General features: G+C 50.2%; 1 protein-coding gene across 1 annotated transcript in view; it reads right to left on the reverse strand.

The window, feature by feature from the left end:
• SEZ6 (seizure related 6 homolog) overlaps positions 1-22,375 on the reverse strand; it is a 117,692-nt gene that overhangs the window by 34,714 nt on the left and 60,603 nt on the right. Inside the window, 1 exon segment of the mRNA XM_087922930.1 lies at positions 1,960-2,364. Coding sequence (XP_087779056.1) covers positions 1,960-2,364 — 405 coding nt within the window.

Below are 22,375 nucleotides of genomic sequence, written 5' to 3' on the forward strand. Positions count from 1 at the left end.
TTCCTGCAATCAAGTTTGGTGCAATTAACCTTGAGTTGGTACCTATTGTTTCTTTCTTTCTCTCCCCCAAACTCCCCCAGAAATGAGTCTTGGGGACCCTGCAAGGCCTCCTGCCCCAAGAGACTCACAAAGACTCATTTCTGGTGGAGTTTGGGGGAGAGAAAGAAAGACTTCTGCGGCTTCTGCTGTTTTCCTTGCACGAAGCCAAATGTCTCTCTCTCTCTCTCTCTCCCGCTGAGAACAGAGCTAGAGACGGGATCCTGCGATCCCAAATAAAGAACGATCGATCGGTAGGAAAACGGGGTGGGAAATTTTCCTGCAGACTTTTTTGGGGGGTTCTCCCAGGGCCTCTGGTCCGCGGGATTTAAAATGATGAGTTTGGGGGTCCCTGAGGTCCAAAAGCTCGGTGACCCCTGGGCCCTATACAATTTGACAGCCTCTTCTTGGAAACCTCCAGGGATGGAGTATTGACAACTTCCGGTGGCAAGCTGTCTCCACTGCCCCACTTTTAACCCCCGCTTCCTGAAATTCTTTCCTGGCTCCTGGGGCGGAGGGGAGGGCCTCCTCCAACTCACTAGGAAACCCCTCCCTCTTGTCCCCCAGCCTGGATCATCTCTGCCTCACGGTTCTTCAGATTAAGAGAGTTTAGAAGGGACCTTGGAGGTCATCTAGTCCAACCCCCTCCGCCCAAGCAGGAGACCCCCCACACACCATTTCTGATGCACGGCAGTCCAGTCTCTTCTTGAAAGCCTCCAGGGATGAAGCTCTCACAAACTTCTGAATAACAGAATCATAACAGAGTTGGAAGGGACCTTGTAGGTCATCTAGTCCAACCCTCCACCCAAGCAGGAGACCTGGCACCATTTCTGACAGATGGGCAGTCCAGTCTCTTCTTGAAAGCCTCCAGGGATGAAGCTCCCACAATAACAGAACAATAGCAGGTTAACAGAGGTTGAAAGGGACCTTGGGGGTCATTTAGTCCAACCCCCAAGCAGAGGACACACACCCCGCACCATTTCTGACAGATGGGCAGTCCGGTCTCTTCTTGAAAGCCTCCAGGGATGAAGCTCTCACAAACTTCTGAATAACAGAATCATAACAGAGTTGGAAGGGACCTTGTAGGTCATCTAGTCCAACCCTCCACCCAAGCTGGAGACCCGGCACCATTGCTGACAGATGGCCAGTCCAGTCTCTTCTTGAAAGCCTCCAGGGATGAAGCTCCCACAATAACAGAACGATAGCACGTTAACAGAGGTTGGAAGGGACCTTGGAGGTCATCTAGTCCAACCCCCTCCCAAGCAGGGGACACCCCCGGCACCATTTCTGACAGATGGCCAGTCCTGTCTCTTCTTGAAAGCCTCCAGGGATGAAGCTCTCACAAACTTCTGAATAACAGAATCATAACAGATCAACAGAATCCGAAGGGACCTTGTAGGTCATCTAGTCCAACCCCCGCCCAAGCAGGAGACCCTACACCATTCCTGACTGATGGCAGTCCAGTCTCTTCTTGAAAGCCTCCAGGGATGAAGCTCTCACAAACTTCTGAATAACAGAATCGTAACGGATTAACAGAGTCGGAAGGGACCTTGTAGGTCATCTAGTCTAACCCCCCTCCCCAGCATGAGACCCTATACCATTTCTGACAGGTGGGCAGCCCAGTCTCTTCTTGAAAGCCTCCAGGGATGAAGCTCTCACAAACTTCTGAATAACAGAACCATAACGGATTAACAGAGTCGGAAGGGACCTTGTAGGTCATCTAGTCCAACCCGCCTCCCAAGCAGGAGACCCTACACCATTTGTAACAAATGAAAGTCCATTTGTCCGGAAAGTCTCAAGTGATGAAGCTCCCACCCACTTCCAAAATCTTCTCTGGGATGCTTCAGTCCAGCTAGGAGCCTCCCTGCTTGGAAGACCGCCCCCAAAAAATTCACCCCCTTCCTCCCTCCTCCTTGCCCTTACCTGCCACAGGTGCAGGTGCGGGGGTCTCGGGCCCCTGCTTGTTGTGGGCCCTGGGAGGAACCGGGGAGAAGCGCGACGGCTGCGGGTCCCGGGCAGAGGCAGGACTAGCGGCGCCCGCGGGCCCTGAAGCTGGAGCCCCGGCCGGCGGAGTCGGGGTCGCGGCTGGGCCCGGGGCGGGTGAGCGGCGTCGGGGGGTCGCCGTCCAGGCGAGGAGGGCGTCCGGCTGCGAGCCGGGTGGGGGCTCCTCGGGGAAGAAGCCCTCCAGCAACGGGTGGTGGTTGAGCAACTTCAGGGTGGGCGCTGTGGTGGTGAAGGGGGCCCCGCGTGCCGGGTGGTCACGGGTGGGGGGCGCCGTCCTTTCGGCCTCGGAGCTGGCAGCCGCCTGGGGGTCCTCGTGGGAGAAGCCTGCAGAGGGGAAAGGCGGGGGGAAGAAGAAGAAGAGAGGGAGAGGTTGGTGAGCGGAGTCGTGGAAGGCTAAGGGCGGAGGGACCCCTCAGAGGCCATCTATTCCAGCCCCCGGTTGCTGCAGGAACTATGAGAGTTCATTCATTCATTGAAGGTCTGCAGAGATTCTCAGCCATCCAGGTTTTGGTCCCAAAAAGCATCCTTGGGACAATGGATTGAAAAGTAAATATCTCTATATACATGCAAGCGAAATTATTCCTCACGCATCATCATAAAAATCTCCAGCACCGTAAAGTGGAGGGCTGTTTGGAAACTGAAACCTTGAAATTTGGCCCGTCGGTTCCTCTCGGCTTCTAGGGGCTCCCTAAGAAAGGATTTTGCGAAAGGACCCTCAGAGCATTTAGAGTATTTCCTAGATATTATTATTATTATTATTATTATTATTATTATTATTATTATTATTATTATTATTATTATTATTGCTTTTGCTATTATTATTATTATTATTATTGCTGCTTTTGCTATTATTATTAGTATTATTATTGCTGTTGTTATTATTATTATTAACACGCTCTGATGCTAAGGAGTTCTACTCCCCCTCCCCACCTGAAAAAAAAGAAATCTCTTCCAAAGGCAAAACACAAGCAGAGGAGTTTCGGTTTTTAGAGCACCAACCAGCTTTAGTACAGAGCAGTTGAGCTAAGCCACGCCCAGGCTCCTTGCTGTCTCCTCCTTGCTCACACAGCAATACTCTTTCAGTTTCCAAACAGCCCTCCACTTTCTCACACACGCTGACAGGACCCTAGCCAGATGAATACCGATGGATGCAGAATTTTTCCCCCCTTATTTTCCTCTCCAAAAACTAAGCCTGACCACATAGTTTCGTAGGGAAGCTCGTGCATCCAGCAAATAAGTTAATATGCAATATGTGGTTATCGCTTACAAATGATTCCCAGAATTCCCGAGCTACAATGCTTTAAGGGATGTGGACTTCAACGTGCCAGCTAGGGGATTCTGGGAGCGGAAGCCCTCCCCTCTTAAAATTGCCAAGATTGAAAAACGCCGGGTTCAAGTTTGCACCTCGCCTCTCAGAGATCCCTTCCTTCTGAAAAAGAGCCCCCCCACACCCCCAGAAAGATCTCTGCACATGCCCCCGAAGCCCTCTCTTAAGGGAGGCGTGGAGTCCCCCCCCCAGAGGATGCTGCTGCAGTCAAGGTGGCTTAAAACAGGCCCTGGTTTCCCGCATTCCCATGATTACCAACTAAGTTGTGCGCCATTTAGAGCCATTAAGCTAAATGCAAAACTGCTTTCATTAGCCGGTAATGAGCCATCAAAAATGCCTCCCTGGTGGGTTTGGCCTCCTTTGCTGGTGGAGGCAGCTGCAGGGGGTGGGGGAGGGGCTGACATGGCTTTCCCCCTCCCCACTGCCCCCGTTTTTGTGGGGGAGGGTGGGAAAGAGACAGAACCCCGTTCCTTCCAAGTGCCGGTTCAGGAAGGGAGAGGGGAGGGGGCTCTTCGGCTGCAGCCTTATGAATAGCCACACCCACCCAGTCACAAAGCCACGCCCACCTAGCCACACCCACAGAACCAGTCGTTAAAAATTTTTGAATCCCACCCCTGACCTCGACTTTACAACATTTAGTGACCAAAAACGGTACTTTTTTAAAAAAAAAGGTGACTTGATGACTATTTTTTCACACGACCTTTGCCCCCTCCCCATGGTCACGTGAGCAAAATCAAAAGGCTTGGCAACTGGCATGTACTTATGACGGTTTGCGAGCGGTCCCCTCTTGCGTCCTGGACAAGCAAAGTCAAAGAAGGAAGCCTGCTTCACTTAACAACCGGGCTACCAACTCTCCTTTCCTTTCCTTTCCTTTCCTTTCCTTCCTTCCTTCCTTCCTTTCCATCCTTTCCATCCTTTCCTTTCCTTTCATCTCCTCTCTTCCTTTCCTTTCCTTTCCTTCCCTTCCCTTCCTTCCCTTCCCTTCCCTTCCCTTCCTTCCCCTTCCTTCCTTCCTTCCTTCCTTCCTTCCTTCCTTCCTTCCTTCCTTCCTTCCTTCCTTTCCTTTCCTTTCCTTTCCTTTCCTTTCCTTCCTTCCTTCCTTTCCTTTCCTTTCCATCCTTTCCTTTCCTTTCCTTTCCTTTCCTTTCCTTTCCTTTCCTTTCCCCTTCCCTTTTCCTTCTCCCTCCTTTCTCCTCTCCTCCCTCTTCCTTCTTTCTTTTCTTTCCTTCCCTTCCCCTTTCCCTCCTCCTCCCCTTCCCCTTCCCAGCCCCGAGGATGCCACCTCCTTGGACAGAGCCACATCTGTATCCAGACCACCGAGCATGGATTTCTGCCACTGTGAGAGACAACATTCGGACCAGGGAAGGCAGAATTCACCTGCTGGACCCGGGGAAGAACCAGGCTCCCAGATCTGCAGAGGAGCGGGGGAAGGGGGGGCTGGACGAGATGATCTCTGGGTGGCCTCTCCAAAGCAGAGCTGGGACGGAGGCTGCCTGGCCGCTTTGGAGCCGCATCTCTGCGGGCAGCTGGCCGAGAAGCCCCCTCCCCACCCCCCCAGCCTGGAAAGGGGTGTGTGGGGGGGCATCCGGGGTGGCGGGGGGGGGCTCCTCGCATGCCTGGAGGGGGGGGCCGTGGGGAGGGGCGGCGTGGGAGGTGACGGACAGCTGCCGCGGAGGCTTCCAGAGGTGAACTCGCCCCCAGCACGGAGCGAATTATACTTTAATAGAATCCATTTATTACGCCGTAAAAGTTAATGAGTTTATACGGAAAGGCGCCAGGGTTCCTTTTCGGGTTTAAAGAGGAGGATTAGTGGGGTGTCCCGCAGTCACTGGGGGCTGCCGCGGCTCATTAACTCCCGATTCTTCCTTTTTCTAGAACGGGAGAGAAGAAGGGAGGGAATGCTATGAGATAGGATAGCATAGAATAAGGATAGAATAGGAATAGGAATAAAGGAAAGGAAAGGAAAGGAAAGGAAAGGAAAGGAAAGGAAAGGAAAGGAATGGAATGGAATAGAATAGATAAAGAAAAGAATAGAATAGAATAGAACAGAATAGAGAATAGGATAGAATAGAATAGAGCATAGGATAGAATAAAGGAATAGAATAGAGAATAGAATAGCATAGAATAAAGGAATAGAATAGAATAGAGAATAGAATAGAATAAAGGAATAGAATATAATAGAGAATAGAATAGAATAATATGGAATGGAATAGAATAGAAAAGAATAGAATAGAATGGAATGGAATGGAATGGAATAAAGGAATAGAATAGAATAGAATAGAATAGAATAGAGAATAGAATGGAATAATATGGAATGGAATGGAATGGAACAGAACATAGATGATGTTCCCTAGTTGGGTCACGAAATCTCTGACAGTACCAAGGATCCCATAATTCTGCCACTCCTCCTCCTCCTCTCCTCCTCCTCTTCCTCATTCTCCTCCTTTTACCCTTCCCCTCCTCTTCCTCCTCCTGCTCCTCTTTCTCCTCTTCCTCCCCTTCTAGTTCCCCTCCTCCCCTCCCCTGCTCTTCCTCCTCTCCCTTGTCCTCCTCTGGCTCCTTTTCCCCTTCCTTTCCTCCTCCTCTTCCTCTTCCTCCTCCTCTTTCTCCTCCTCCTCCTCTCTGCAAACCCCTCTCTCTTCTATCCCTGATGACGTTGCCTTAGTTGGGCCATAAAACGTCTGCAAGAAAACAACCAGGTTCATAGAGTAACAAGAACCCCACAGTCTTTTCCTTCCTCCTCCTCCTCCTCCTCCTCCTCCTCCTCCTCCTCCTCCTCCTCCGTGTCCGCAGGTTCTTCACTAGTGCAGATGCAGTTATGACTCCCCACCTCTCTGCTGACGTTAATGGGGGCCCTCTTGACACCCTGGAACGATGTTGTCACTGGCCCAATGAGGATAAACAAAGCCATTGATTTAGCCGTCTCTGCTCAGCCACTCTGTGTGTGTGTGTGTGTGTGTGTGTGTGTGTGTGTGAGTAATTAGCTCACCTATCAGCCCCCCACAGGGGAGTCTGCATGAAACCACCCCTTCATTTAGAGACCCTCTTCCCATTCATCCTCACAGCACCTCTTGAGAGCCGAGGCCATTGGTCATAAATTTAAACGAACCCAAATTTAACACTTACATAAAAAGGACGCCTGGCCCGACATTCATGTCTGCAGGATGTCGCAGGGGCATCGCGAGGGGCTCTGAATTTCTCCTTGCAAATTTAATTTGTTCCCTCCCGTCAATGGAGCTTCTATGTTTAAGAGCAGTCTGCCTGAAAGAACCAGAGGCTGGAAGAGGGAACTGCTGGTTATTTCAGAGCCTGCTTGGGATGGTCCTGGAACAGCGATTTTCCAAACCTGGACAATTTATGGAGGTGGGCTTCCACTCCCAGAATCCCCCAGCCAGGATGCTTTAAGAGGGGAGGACTTCCACTCCCAGAATCCCCCAGCCAGCCTGCTTTAAGAGGGAGGACTTCCGCTCCCAGAATCCCCCAGCCAGCCTGCTTTAAGAGGGGTGGACTTCCACTCCCAGAATCCCCAGCCAGGATGCTTTAAGAGGGGTGGGCTTCCACTCCCAGAATCCCCAGGCAGCCTGCTTTAAGAGGGGAGGACTTCCACTCCCAGAATCCCCAGCCAGGATGCTTTAAGAGGAGGACTTCCACTCCCAGAATCCCCAGCCAGCCTGCTTTAAGAGGGTGGACTTCCACTCCCAGAATCCCCAGCCAGGATGCTTTAAGAGGGTGGGCTTCCACTCCCAGAATCCCCCAGGCAGCCTGCTTTAAAAGGGGAGGACTTCCACTCCCAGAATCCCCCAGCCAGGATGCTTTAAGAGGGAGGGCTTCCACTCCCAGAATCCCCAGCCAGCCTGCTTTAAGAGGGGAGGACTTCCACTCCCAGAATCCCCAGCCAGGATGCTTTAAGAGGTGTGGGCTTCCACTCCCAGAATCCCCCAGCCATTATGCCTTAAGAGGTGTGGGCTTCCACTCCCAGAATCCCCCAGCTTTAAGTTCAAATTCCATGCTCTGCTGGCTGGGAAATTCTGGGAGTTGAAGTTGACATGTTTTAAAAATTGACAAAATTGGAACAGGGGGCTGGACTGGAGGACCTTCAAGGCCCCGTGATTTTCTGACACAGCTAAACCTCATTTGAAACCCTGCAGGAGCAGAGAGGAAAAGCTCCCCCACCCCACCCAGCCCCCAAATATTTGCTATTGCTGGTCTGTGCCCCCCTCCCCCCTTCACTGAAGTCCCCTCCCCAACCAGCCAGGAGCTCCCCCCTTCCAGCCCCCCGACGCCCAGGTGTTGCTGCCAGATCAAAGAGAATAAAAATCCCTAATTAAAGTTTCTGCCGAAAATCGGTCTCTCGAGTCAGGGAGCGCTGAGCTGCGAACGGAGCCGTGCCAGAAGTCCATGAAGTCGGCCTCTTCCAGCCACAGGCACATGGGCTGGTTATCCCTCCAGGTGGGGATAATGGGTAGAGCTGGAAGGCACCCTGGAGGTCTTCTAGTCGAGCCCCCTCTCCCCCACTAGACCATTCCCGACCAATGGCTGTCCACTCTCTTCTTACACACCTCCAGTGAGGGAGCAACCACGACTTCTGGTGGCAAGCGGTTACCCTGGTTAATTGTCCTCGCTGTGCACTCACTGAGTCTTGCTGTACCCATTTTTTCAGAATGAGAAAAACAAGTCCGAGGCCCAAGCTGGCTGCTCTGGGAAGCCAAGGTGTTGGCGTTGGCGCTGAGTTCACGGCCCCACAGTTAAGTGCGCCTTTGCCATAGCCACGGTGTTCAGAATTTGGCAGGATTCTCTAGCCAGGAAAGAGAGAGGGAGGGAGGGAGGGAAGGAGGGAGGGAAAGAGGGAGAGAGAGAAGGAAAGGAAAAAGAAAGAAAGAGAGAGAGAGAGAGAAAGAAAGAAAGAAAGAAAGAAAGAAAGAAAGAAAGAAAGAAAGAAAGAAAGAAAGAAAGAAAGAAAGAAAGAAAGAAAGAAAGACAGAAAGAAAAGAAAGAAAAAGAAAGAAAGAAGGAAAGAGAAGTAAAAGAAGGAAGAAAGTAAGACAGAGAGAAAGAAAGAAAGAGACAAGGAAAGAAAGAAAGAGAGAAGGAAAGAAAGAAAGAGAAGGAAAGAAAGAGAGAAGGAAAGAAAGGAGGAAAGAAAGAGACAGAAGGAAAGAAAAGGAAAGAAAGAGAGAGGGAGGGAGGGAAGGAGGGAGGGAAAGAGAGAGAGAAGGAAATGAAAAAGAAAGAAAGAGAAAGAAAGAGGAGAGAGAAAGAGAGGAAAGAAAGAGACAGAAGGAAAGAAAGAAGGAAGGAAAGAGAATGAAAGAGAAAGAAAGAAAGAAGGAAAGAGAAGGAAAAGAAGAAAGAAAGACAGAAAGAAAGAGACAAGGAAAGAAAGAGAGAAGGAAAGAAAGGAGGAAAGAAAGAGAGAAGGAAAGAAAGAAAGAGGAAAGAAAGGAAGAAAGGAAGGAAGAAAGAAAGAAAGGAGGAAAGAAAGAAAGAAAGAAAGAAAGAAAGAAAGAAAGAAAGAAAGAAAGAAAGAAAGAAAGAAAGAAAGAAAGAAAGAGGAATATTGCTGCCTGGGGGGTTGGTCCATCCAGGCTGAACTGGAGGAAGGGAGCAGCTGCCGCCGCCGCCGCGCCTGGCCGAGCGAGGGAGCCGGACTGGAGCTGGCCCGGTGCGGCTCCCCTGCCGGCTGTTAACCCTGCTAATCTTGGGAGTCCCACAATGGCCATAAAGGCGGTTCAATGAGTGGTGGAAAAAAACAACATTTAATTAATGGGAAAGCGCCAGGCTGGTGCGGCCACCTGGCCAGAGTTTTGGACAGCTGGCAAGAAGAGGCGGGAGCTGGCAGGCGAGGCTCTTAGGTGGGGGGAGGGAGGGAGGGAGGGAGGGGCGCTCTTCTCTTCCTAGGCAGCAAGAACCCAGAGACACCACATCCATTGCCTGCCATATCTATCTATCTATCTATCTATCTATCTATCTATCTATCTATCTATCATCTATCTATCTATCTATCTATCTATCTATCTATCTATCTATCTATCATCTATCTATCATCTATCTATCTATCTATCTATCTATCATCTATCTATCATCTATCTATCTATCTATCTATCTATCTATCATCTATCTATCTATCTATCTATCATTTATCTATCTATCTATCATCTATCTATCTATCTATCTATCTATCTATCTATCTATCTATCTATCTATCTATCTATCTATCTATCTACCCATCTACCCATCTATCATCTATGTCTGTCTGTCTGTCTGTCTGTCTGTCTGTCTGTCTCTCTCTCTCTCTCTCTCTCTATCTATCTATCTATCTATCTATCTATCTATCTATCTATCTATCTATCCCTGTCTGTTTGTCTGTCTGTCTCTCTCTCTCTCTCTCTCTCTCTCTCTCTCTCTATCTCTCTATCTCTATCTCTCTATCTATCTATCTATCTATCTATCTATCTATCTATCTATCTATCCATCCATCTGTATCTATCTCTATCCATCTCTATCTATCTATCTATCTATCTATCTATCTATCTATCTATCTATCTATCTATCTATCTATCTATCTAATCTATCTACCCACCCATCTATGTCTATCTGTCTGTCTGTCTCTCTCTCTCTCTCTCTCTCTCTCTCTCTATCTACCCATCTACCCATCTACCCATCTATCATCTATCTATGTCTGTCTGTCTGTCTGTCTGTCTGTCTGTCTGTCTATCTATCTATCTATCTATCTATCTATCTATCTATCTATCTATCTATCTATATCTATTTATCCATCTGTCCCTCCATCTGTCTCCGTTCATCCATTCATCCTATCATCCATCATCTCTGTCTATCTGTCTATCTATCCATCAGGTCCGTCCATCCATCCATCCCCCTCTCTCTTTCTCCCTTTCTCTCTCTCTCTCTCATGTGTCTGTCTGTCTGTCTGATCTATCTATCCATCCATCCATCCATCCATCCATCCATCCACCCATCCATCCATCCTATCATCCATCATCTCTGTCTGTCCACCCATCGTCCATCTATCTATCCCTCTCTGCCTCTCTCTCTCTCCCTTTCTCTCTCTCATCTCTCTCTGTCTGTCTGGGGAAGGGCAAAGTCTGACTGGGCAGAGCAGGGAAGTGGTAGAACAAGGGAGAGGGAGTTCAGAGGAAGACCGAGGCCCACCGCTTCTTTATCCTAGAGCACACAGGGAGGAACGGAGAAGGGAGCAACGTGAGTTGCGCAGCTTACGGGGGAGGAAAGGGCCCTGATTCCCTTCATTAACCGCAGCTGGGAACACAGTGTTTTAAAAGGGAAGCTACGCACAGCAAAGTTCTTGGGAGGAAATCATGAATTTATCTTGTATCCTTGAGGCTTATCTGGGTTCCTGGCATCTTCCCAATTGTGTGAGTTTTGTTGGCCTTTCAAAGTCTGCAATTCCTTCTCCTGCCCTGTCCAGTTCATTGCTGCAGCTTGTGGGTTGTGTGGATTTTTAGTTGCAGTTTGTACGTAATTTTGTTTTCGGACTGAATTTCCTCCACTTAAAGGCTGTTTTGGGGAGAGTTTTTTTCTCCAGCCCAGAAGGTCACCTGGACATTGGGGGCAAAATTGGAGATAATAAAGGGACTCTCCTAACTTATGTGACTGGGTTGCCTTTGTGCCACGCCCCTTTGGGTCATCACATTGTGTTGAAGCCCGAATGTTGGGCATCATATGGGTGGCTGCAACCCCTGGGGAGAGGGAGGGGGACCCTCAGAGGCCTGGGAAGGGGAGGGGGCTGCTTAAAGGCACCCTGGGGGAGCCCCTGTCCCTCTCCAATCAATAAATGCACCCGTGGAGCAGGAAGAAGCGTAGGTTAGCTGGAAGGGGCCAAACGGAAGGTCTCCACCATCAGCACTGACAGGTCACCCAATTAAATTGATTGACAGGCAGGAAAACTCTAGATGGGACAAAGGGGGGGTGGGCTTCGTGTGCCACAGGTCATCCCTGCAGGGCGTTTCATCCCTGCAAACTCCGGTGGTTCTTAGCTAGGGTGACTTTACAGAATGACGAGAGTTTGGAAGGGACCTTGTGGAGGTCTTCTAGTCCAACCCGCTAAGAGACCTCATAGCAAGAGGTATCCAACTTGGGAACTTTTAAGACTGGTGGACTTCAACTCCCAGAATTCCCCAGCCAGACAAGCTTTTATTAATTGTGGGCTTCAACTCCCAGAATTCCCCAGCCAGACAAGCTTTTATTAATTGTGGACTTCAACTCCCAGAATTCCCCAGCCAGACAAGCTTTTATTAATTGTGGACTTCAACTCCCAGAATTCCCCAGCCAGACAAGCTTTTATTCCTTGTGGACTTCAACTCCCAGAATTCCCCAGCCAGACAAGCTTTTATTCCTTGTGGACTTCAACTCCCAGAATTCCCCAGCCAGACAAGCTTTTATTCATTGTGGACTTCAACTCCCAGAATTCCCCAGCCAGACAAGCTTTTATTAATTGTGGACTTCAACTCCCAGAATTCCCCAGCCAGACAAGCTTTTATTAATTGTGGACTTCAACTCCCAGAATTCCCCAGCCAGACAAGCTTTTATTAATTGTGGACTTCAACTCCCAGAATTCCCCAGCCAGACAAGCTTTTATTAATTGTGGACTTCAACTCCCAGAATTCCCCAGTCAGACAAGCTTTTATTAATTGTGACTTCAACTCCCAGAATTCCCCAGCCAGACAAGCTTTTATTAATTGTGGACTTCAACTCCCAGAATTCCCCAGCCATCTTTGCTGGCTGGGGAATTCTGGGAGTTGAAGTCCACCTGTCTTAAAGTGGCTGAAGTTGGCAAACACTGCGATGGAGACCAGATACTCCACACTCCGCTCCTAGCTGCTTGACCCCGAGTCCAACTCTGCAGCTGCTACCCTTTAATCCAGTGGTCCCCAACCTGTTTTTGTGCCGTGGCCCGGTACTGGCATCACAAAATCATCCACGGCCCGGTACCGGCATCAGCGCGCATGGCAAGGCGAGCCGAGCAACCGGCCAGCCAGCCGTCCCCCGCTTCTCCCCGCCACCTTCAACTCCTCCTTTGTACCTGTGTCGATGGGCTTCGCGACGGCTTCGCGACGGTCGCTCGGCTCGCCTTGCCATGCGTGCTGAAAGAATCCTCGCGCCTGAGTTTCGTTCGAAGCCGCCCCCCCCCTCGATGAAACTAAGGCGCGTGGATTCTTTCAGCACCCAAATGCCGCTTTCCAACCAGAAAAGCTCACCGGAAGCACTTTTTCATCAAAACAAGATGGCGGCGCCCAGCAAAACGGTGGCCCGGTAGAAATTGTTCCACGGACCGGTACCGGTCCCCGGACCGGTGGATGGGGACCCCTGCTTTAATCTTTGCAACGTGGCATCTATCTCCGGATGCCCAGGGATGCTTGACAACCACAACTTTTAATGGGGGCTGCGATAGCAGTGGTGGGATGACCCAGGGTGGGATACAAAAGCAACCAAGTCACAAAAATAGGTGAAGTCCCTTTAATTCCTTCAACTTGGCTTCAAAGCTCCAATTATCATTGACTGGAGAGAAAAAAACTCCCCCGCAAACAGTTGTGAAAAGGAAGAAATGCCGGTCAAACTCCAAATACATATAAATGATAAATAGAAAAAAAAACCCCACACACAAACCACACTGAAGCAATTAGTGAGACCAGGCAGGATCGGGGCTTGAAGACGTCCACAGATATCGAAATACACACACTGGGAAGGTAAGAACTCAGATAAGAATTATTTCACTAGAATTATTTCACGCTTCGCTTCCAGCACTGGGCCCATGCGCAGTTTGTCCTTTTAAACAGTCCTCCCAGCTGCAGCCCATGAAGGGGATCAGGGCCTCTTCCTCTCCCATAGACCATGCAATGCACGTTTCTCCCTTATCCTCTCCTCCCTGCGTGCCCTAGGATGGGGAGGGGATGGGCCTGGGTCCTCCTCTGACTGCTCAACCGGCCTCTACCCTTCCCCAGCCTCCTCCACAACCTCCGGAGCCACACTCCCACTCCCTGTCGGCTGTTCCTCCTCGCCCTCGGAGTCAGACTCCAACAGGGGCACAACATCAGGTGATCAAAATTCAGACACTGGTCAATTGATTGATTTGATTGATGATGGTTGCCAGGGTCATGTGACACCTTCAACCCTTTTCTGGAACCTTCTCAGGTGGCTTCAGGCGAGCGAAGTCAATGGAGGTAGCCAGATTTGCTAGACAACTGTGTGATTCACTTAACACCTGCAGGAGCAGGAATTCACTTCTGAAAATCTTTGATTTGCTTTCAATGGGGATGAAACAACCCTCCAGTAAGGATTGATCAATCAACTTTATTGAGAGCCATCCTTTATACATGTGCTTCTTGACTTACGACTGGAATTTCCGCTGCTAAGCAAGTCAATGAGCTGTACCCGATTTTCCAAGCCCCCCCTTCTTTTTTTGCCCTGGTTGCCTTGAGCAGGGGGTTGGACTAGATGACCCACAAGGTCCCGTCCAACTCTCTGTTGATTTGTTCATTTGTTAATGCTGCAAAACCCAATTTTTATAGTTTTGTGGTACCTCCCTCTCCACCCCCAGAATTCTGTGGATTTCACCTCAGTTGGAGAACGGACTTATAATGAAATCAGAGTCTCAGTGCCATACGTTAAATTTTAACTACAGCTAGTCTGAGTTGCAACACTTCGTTTAGTGACCATTCAAAGTTACATCGCCGAAAAGAAGCAACATATAGCTCTTTTTCCACCCGACCGTTACAGCTTTATGACGGTGCCCCTTCCATCGACGGGGGAGTTGGATTGCCTCGACAACAGGGGACTAATTTCACAAGGGCAGGGATTCGCTTAATGATGGCAGCAGGAAGCGTCGTACAACGGGGCCAAACTCCTTGAACCAACGTCTCACTTAGCCATGGAAAGGTGGAGTGAGGGGGCAGCCTCCGGGGCAGTCGTAAGTCCAGGGCTCCCTTTCCTCGCCCCGGTGTGGTGGGATTCAAATCATTTAACGACCGGTTCTCTGCCTTAATGATCGGCTGGGTGGGCGTGGCCAGGGTGGGCGTGGCCAGGGGTGTGTGTGACAGGCAGCACTCGGCCTCGTGCACCCCGCTGGGAGCAAAGGTGGGGTGCAGGGAGCAACGCTGCACCCCCCCGCACCCCGTTTTGGGCCTAGTGGGCCTCCCTGAAGCCTCCTGGGAGCAAAATCAGGCTGTGGGGGGGCACACTACACCCCTTTGCACCCCATTTTGGGCCTAATAGGCCTCCCTGGGAGCCCAAACGGGGCAGGTGGGGGCTCCTGGAAGGAGTGGGACCAGCCAACCATTTAACCACCGGTTCAGTTCAACCGGTGCGAACCGATTGAAACCAACCCCGGCCCAGCCCTGGTCTTCCCGCCAGCCAGGCTGCCTGCCCCTTGGCCGGCAGCTCCGTTACTGCAACACGGGCGTAACTGGGGCCAGATCTGTCAGCTGTCATTCCTGCCTGTCCTCCCCGAGGCCCCCGGGAGCCCCTCGAGACGACCGGTGACAAGTGTTGGTGTGTAAATGGCTGTGTGCCCCTCAAGGAGAGCCGCGCACAACGCACAAGGTCAAACGCTGGCGGAGAGAAGTCCCATGAATATGAATGCAGCGGGAGGCTGGGGACGATGCGCCTCGGGAGACCGGAGGGGGGAGTGCACGAGAGGCGGGCGAGGGCCCCCCCAACCCTTTCTGGCTTATCAAGGTACAGGGTGGGCAATTCATTTCCCCCAACGGACCCCCCGCCCCCCAAGAAACGGCGACTGGGGTGGAGGGACCAACCAACAGAGCTGGGAAGGTGCGTAAGGAGGCACAAAGGCACCTAGGTAAATTGAACAAAAAATAAAAAAATAAAGACAGAAAACCAACAGTCACCTTCCAAATAAATAAAGGCAATCCATGCAGGCTGGAGAGAATTAGAATGGAGTAGAGCTGGAAGGGACCTTGGAGGTCTTCTAGTCCAACCCCCTGCTCAAGCAGGAGACCCTAGGATACTGCCCTGTCTTTTCTTAAGAGCCTCCAGTGTTGGGAGCACCCACAACTTCTGGAGGGGAGTTATTCCACTGATGAATTGTTCTCACTGTCAGGAAATTGCTCCTTAATTCAGGTTGCTTCTCTTCTTGGTTAGTTCTCTTCTCTTCTCTTCTCCTCTCTTTTCTTCTCTTATTGCTATTCTGTTCTGTTCTATACTATTCTATTCTATTCTCATTCGGATATTATATTCTATCATTCCATTCCATTGTAATAATTCTAATTTTAATAATTCTAATTGTATTGTATTCTATTCCTTATTCAATTCAATTCAATTCTAATTAATTCTAGCAATTCTAATTCTAACTATGGCATAGCATAGCATAGCATAGCATAGCATAGCATTGCATTGCATTGCATTGCATTGCATTCTATTCTTCTTCTTCTTCTTCTTTTTCTTCAGCGTTTGTCTCGCGCTCGGGCGAGGTCCGCTAATGTCCTTGAGTACTGCTTCCACACCTTTCTGTCTGCCACGTGTGTCGGGTCTGCCTTCGCGATCTCTAGATCGGCCTTGATCGTGTCCATCCAGCGTTGTTTAGGTCTACCACGCGGTCTCGCTCCTCCGACAGTCACCTTCATTACAGATTTGATGATGGATTCTTCCTTGGCGCGGCTCACGTGGCCGAACCATCGTAGCCGGGACTGCCTCATGACCGTGGGGATGGGCACGACGTTGAACCGTCTACGCACTTCTTCGCTCCTGACGCGATCGAGTAGGGTGAGGCCTACCGACCATCGGAGCATTCGCATCTCCATTATCTGGAGTCTGCTTTCGACTTCTTTGGTCGCCGGCCAGCACTCTGCGCCGTATATGGCCACGGGGCGCACCACAGAGTTATAGATTTTCGCCTTCAGGCGCATCGGCATCTTCTTGTCACAGAGGACGCCCGTGACGGACTTCCATTTGCCCCACGCTGCATTGATCCTGGCTGCCACCTCAGTTTGTAGTAGGCCTTCTTCCCCAAGAGTAGTTCCCAGGTACTTGAAGGTGGAGGCGCGCGGTAGCTCCTGCCCGCTCACGTGATGGAGCCTGTCATTTCATTGTCAGTGGTCAGGTATTCGGACTTCTTTAGGTTCAGCCGGAGCCCGAACTGCTCGAGGTGGTCGTGCCACTGTTGGACTCGGTGCTCTAGTTCAGCCTTGCACAGGTTGGCCAGGAACACATCATCGGGCGAGAGCAGCGTCCATGGGGCGGGCGTGTACAGGTCGTGTGTAATTGTGTCCATCACCAGAATGAACAGCAGTGGTGAGAGAGCAGAGCCCTGGTGTACGCCGACGGTAATATTAAACTCCTCTGATATCCCAGCTGCCGCTTTACACGGCTTTTGTGACATCTGTATAGGAGTTGGACCCATTGTACGAGCAGCTCAGGCACGCGTGGAACTCGCAGTGCGTACCAGATGAGATCGTGCGGGACTCGGTCAAGGCCTTTTCCAAGTCTAGGAAGGCGGTGTGGAGGGATTTTCTTTCTCTGTGAGCCTCCATCAGCATCCGCACACCGAAGATGGCGTCGGTGGTGCCGCAGTTCTTGATGAATCCAGCCTGGTTGACGCTGATGTCGACGATGTCCCGAATGCGCTTATCAAGGACGCGCTCAAAGATCTTCATAGTGTGTGACAGTAACCTGACCGGTTCTGTAGTTGGAGCAGTCCGCTGGGCTGCCCTTTCCTTCCAGATCGGAACAGTGGTGCTGCGGTACCAGTCGTGTGGCACTTTTCCCGTGGAGACGATGTTGTTGAACAGCTCGCACAGCCACAATGCCGAGCCCGGTAGTGCCTTTTTCCAGAAGTCGGCAGGGATGTCGCCTGGTCCTGTTGCCTTACCGCTTTTCATGGCCTTGATGGCGCCGGCGACTCGCTGGCATAAATGCCTGAGACTGGGCCTTCAACTGGGTCACCTCGCGGGGTTCGTGGGTGTGGGAACTCCTCGGTGGAGATCTTCTCAAGTATTGCCGCCACCTCTCCGCAGCGTCTCTGGGGTTGACGATCAAATTTCCCCTTTCGTCGTTGATCCCATGAAACTGGTCAATGTCCAGGGTCTTCCTGTGTCTGCTTTTGGCTAGGCGGTAGATCTCATTCTCGCCTTCTCGCGTGTTCAGCTTCTCGTAGATGTCATCGTAGTGGGAGCTTCTGGCTGTCGCTACTGCTTTCTTGGCTGCCTTTTTGGCCGCCTTGTATTCGCAGAGCTTCTCGCTGGTCTTGTCCTGAAGAAAGGCCTTGTAGAGCCGTTTCTTCAGGTGTACGGCATCTTGTACTCCGTGTCCAGAGCCATGTATCTCGCTCGATGCGTCTCCGTCCTGGCTTGGTGCAACCAAGCTGTTGGCAGCCGGCAGTGTGAACAGTGCTCTTCAGCATGGACCACGCTTCCTGTGGCCCGTCGACCATCTGCAGGAACTGCTCCGGTTTGATGAGGGGTCCCGCCATCTTCTTCTGGTTCCACCACTTGATTCGTGGCTGGTCTGCATTCCTTTGTCAATCCTGGTCTTGGGCTTGTTGATCCTGATCTTCGCCATCAGCGGCCTGTGCTGACTGCTCGACCGACGGGTACGCCTTGGCGTTGAGCACGTTTTTAGCGGCTCTTCGTCGTACGATGATGTAGTCGATCTGTGTGTGGTGGCTCCCGCTTCTGCTATGGTAGGTGAGGAGTTGAGATTCTCGCCTAATGAAGCAGGTATTCGTGATGGTCATATCATGGGAGTCGGCAAAGTCCAGGATCCTCTGGCCATTCTCATTCAGACGCTCTGTGCCGTGCCCACCGTGGCACTGGTGTCCGCTTTTGTCCCGCCCTACATGACCATTCAGGTCGCCCGAGATGATGATGTCGCCTTCGGTGGGATCTGCCTGAGTTGGATGTCGAAAGCAGTTCCCAGAAGGTATCCTTCTCCTCCTCGTGACATCCGGTCTGAGGGGCGTAGGCGGACAAGATGTGTAGGCGCTGCCTCTCGGTCGCCACGACGATTATCATCAGTCGCTCTGTGAGGCGCTAACTTCTGCGACGGAACTTTGCCAGCTTGGACTGACAACCACAGCTACACCGCCGCGGTTTTCCTTACAGCTGGTGTATATGATCTTGTAGCCGCCTATAGTCGTAGCCTTGTTGCCCTTCCAGCGAAGTTTCCTGGAGGCAGCAGATGTCCAGCTTCCTGTCCCGCATGGCCCTGACGATCTCGGCCGAGCGTCCAGTCAGCGAATCCACGCTCCAGGTGGCCACCTTGAGTGTCTGGCAGTCCTCTGTTCCCTCGCTTATGCTTTTTCACACGGCCGTGCTTTCCGCGTGACCATTTCGTTGATTTTTGGCGCAGGCCAATGGTCTCCTGCGCCCGTCTGCTTCTCAACGCGGTAGCATTGGACGTGTGTTTTGTAGTGGACGTTTCCATCATGTTGATGCGGCATTTGAGTACTCCAGCCGCCTGTCGCGTGGGCCTGTCGCCGGAGGGTCTGCTCTCAGTTACGGTCAGCGTTTGACGGCTTCGCGCATCCAGGGGACACCACTTGGAGGTGGCAGACCGCTCGTCCCCCGCATTGCATTCTATTCTATTCTATTCTATTCTATTCTATTCTATTCTATTCTATTCTATTCTTCCATTCCATTCTAACAATTCTAATTTTAATAATTCTTATTGTATTGTATTCCTTATTCCATTCCTTATTCTATTCCATTCTAATTAATTCTAACAATTTTAATTCTATTGTATTGTATTGAATTCTCTCTTCTCTTATCCTATTCCTATTCTATTCCTATTCTATTCTATTCTATTCTATTCTATTCTCTATCCCATCTCATCTCATTCCATCCTATTTAAATTCTATCCCTATATCATTCTATTCTATTCTATTCTATTCTATTCTATTCTATTCTATTCTATTCTATTCTATTCTATTCTATTCTACTCTACTCTACTCTACTCTACTCTATTCTTATTCTATTCTATTCTATTCTATTCTATTCTATTCTATTCTATTCTATTCTATTCTATTCTATTCTATTTCCAGATAACAGCATAACATTTATTTGTGGAGGGGACCTTGGAAGTCTTCTAGTCCAACCGTCGTTTCTTATCCTGCCCTCAGGTGCTTTGGTGAATAGGTTGAACAACAACTCTTCCTTTGGGGCAGCCCCTCAAATACCGGAAGGCTGCTATCACGTCCCCCCCTTCATCTTTCTTTTAATTAAACCAAACACACCCGATTCCTGCAACCATTCTTCGTGATGTTTTATCCTCCGGCCCCCCAATAATCTTCGTTGCTCTTCCCCCACTCTCCTTTAAAAGGGCAGAACTCAGGATGGGAATGAATGACCCGTAAATCAGAGGGTCTCCAACTGTCCTGTCCCTGGTGGAGACGGACTCCGAGGAAGAGGAGGAACAGCCGACAGGGAGTGGACGTGTGGCTCCAGAGGTGGTGGAGGAGGCTGGGGAAGGGCAGAGGCCGACTGGGCAGTCAGAGGAGGACCCAGGCCCATCCCCTCTCCATCCTAGGGCACGTAGGGAGGGAGAGGATAAGGGAGAAACGTGAATGGCTGGTCTACGGGGGAGGAAAGGGCCCTGATCCCCTTCATGGGCTGCAGCTCTGACAACTGGATAAGAGGACAGACATGCGTATGGGCGAGTGCTGGATACAAAGCATGGAACTATCTCTAGTTTATGGTTCCTCTCTGAGTTTGGCGTCCTTCCCAGTGTGCGTGTTTATATCTGTGGGTGTCTTCAAGCCCTTATCTTGCCTGGTTTGTATTGTTTTTTTTACTCTTTATAGTTTAAACGGCATTTCCTTCTTCTTGTAACTGCTTGTGGGGGATTTTTTTTTGTCTCCAGCCAAGAATATTTGGAGCTTGGAAGCAAAGTGAAGGAATAAAAGGGGCTTCGCCTGTTTTTTTGCAACAGCGTTTATTTTCTATCCCACACCCGGGGTCATCACATCAACCTTGGCAACTTGAAGCCTGGTGGACTTCAACTCCCAGAATTCCCCAGGCTGGGGAATTCTGGGAATTGAAGTCCACCAGGCTTCAAGTTGCCAAGGTTGGAGACCCCTGCCTTAAATCCTGTTTTAAAAAGAGTAGGGGACAGCCTCCCCCCCTCCCAAGTTCCTAGTCCATCGCGACGGTGATAAAAGGTGGGGAATAGATAACGTGGCAGGAGATTGCTCGGGTTTGTAGACCTTCAACGCCTTTCAGAAGGAAAGCGTCGGCATGCTAATTAGAGACGACAGAATAGATTATGCAAAAAAGGATAATTACGGCAGACGGTAATACGCAGAACAGAAAGCAAATATTCAGATTAGGATGCGGTACAGAAAAGAGATTATCTTGTGGCAAGACGAGACGGTGTTTTCGTTTCCCTGTTGGCAAAAAAAACAGCTTTAAATATAACCTTGCAAAAAACAAAATCCACTGTAAGGAAGGAACGTTTTTTTCAAGGTACGGATGCGAAACCTGACATGAGAACACATACAACATGTAGAGGTTGGGCGAAGAGCAGAGGGTGAATAAACCCTGGTTTATTTCTACTCCAGGCACCCCTGGACCAGAGAGTTGTTAAGTAAGGCTTGCCCCATTCTTTCCTGCCTCCCTTGTTAAGTGAGTCACCGCAGTTGTTAAGTTAGTCACCCGGTCATTAAGTGAATCTGGCCATTCTGACTTAGGCTTCCCAAGAACATCAAAGAGACTCCTCGTCCCGATTAAAAAAAAACCCTTTTATTTAGGTTAAAGTGAATTCCTCTCCAGCCAAGTCCCAGCAAATGGTCTTTCAAGATATTCCACAATTACAGACCGTTATCAGGTTTGGAGAGTTACCAGGCCAATGTCTTCCAAATGCCACACTGTAGCAGCAATTACTTGGCAAGACGTCGGGAACAGATCTCCACCCAAATGAACTGAACTACTTGTCTCCTGCAAACCCCACCCTCCTTTTGCTCCTCTTTATTCCCTATGGGAGGGGCCATTCATTCACTGTCCACCTGAGCCTTTACTCCCAAGTCGACCCTGGTTCCTCAGCTATTCCCTTCTTCCGGCAGCTCTGTGCATGTGCACACTGGGAACAGGCTCCAGCTGTTCTTCTTCTCCACTGATGTCCAACTCTGAAGGCAGCTGATAACTGTCGGATGGCTCTGGCCCCATCTCTGCTCTTTTTCCTCAGCTGTTCCCTTCTTCTGGCAGCTCTGCACATGTGCACACAGGGAACAGGCTCCAGCTGTTCTTCTTCCCCACTGATCTCCAACTCCGAAGGCAGCTGATAACTGTTGGATGTCCCTGGCCCCATCTCTGCCTCTTCTTCCTCAGTTATTCCCTTCTTCTGGCAGCTCTGTGCATGCGCACACTAGGAACAGGCTCCAGCTGTTCTTCTTCCCCACTGATCTCCGACTCTGAAGGCAGCTGATAACTGTCAGACGGCTCTGGCCCCATCTCTGCCTCCGACGCAGAACCCTCATCAGAGCTTTCCTCAGACTCCAGGACTGGCCCATGCTCCTCCCCAGCCTCCTCACTGTCCGAGTCTGCCGCCAGTTCTGCTGGCCACTGGCAGGCCACAACACCGTTGACTTTGCTTATCAGAAGTTCACAAAAGGGGATTGTGTGATCTCGGGACACTGCGACCGTCCTAAATATGAGACAGTTGCCAAAAAGGGTCTGAATTTTGACCACACGATTCTGCAACGGTTATAATTGTGAAAAACGGTCATAAAATCCCCTTCCCCCCCCTCCCCAGTGCCATTGTAACTTTAAGCCATCACTAAATGAGCTGTTGGACGGACCTGTGCAGATTTTCAGAAAAACTTTTCAACCGATCCCTAGTTTAGTCGTGGTTTTTCGTTTTATTTTAAATCCAGCTGGGTTTAAAGTGGGCTGCAAGCTACCAAAGATGGAGAAGTTGCTTCATTTGTTCTCTGGACATTATTCCATATATTTTTTTTTTCCCCTGGGACTTTAATCTTGCTTTCTTCCCAGCAAGCCGCTGAGCTCAAAAGAAAGCTAGCTAATGCTT

Source organism: Pseudonaja textilis, chromosome 1 (genome assembly GCF_049901715.1).
Source record: "Pseudonaja textilis isolate UNSWEBS1 chromosome 1, rPseTex1.2, whole genome shotgun sequence".
NCBI lineage: Eukaryota > Metazoa > Chordata > Lepidosauria > Squamata > Elapidae > Pseudonaja > Pseudonaja textilis.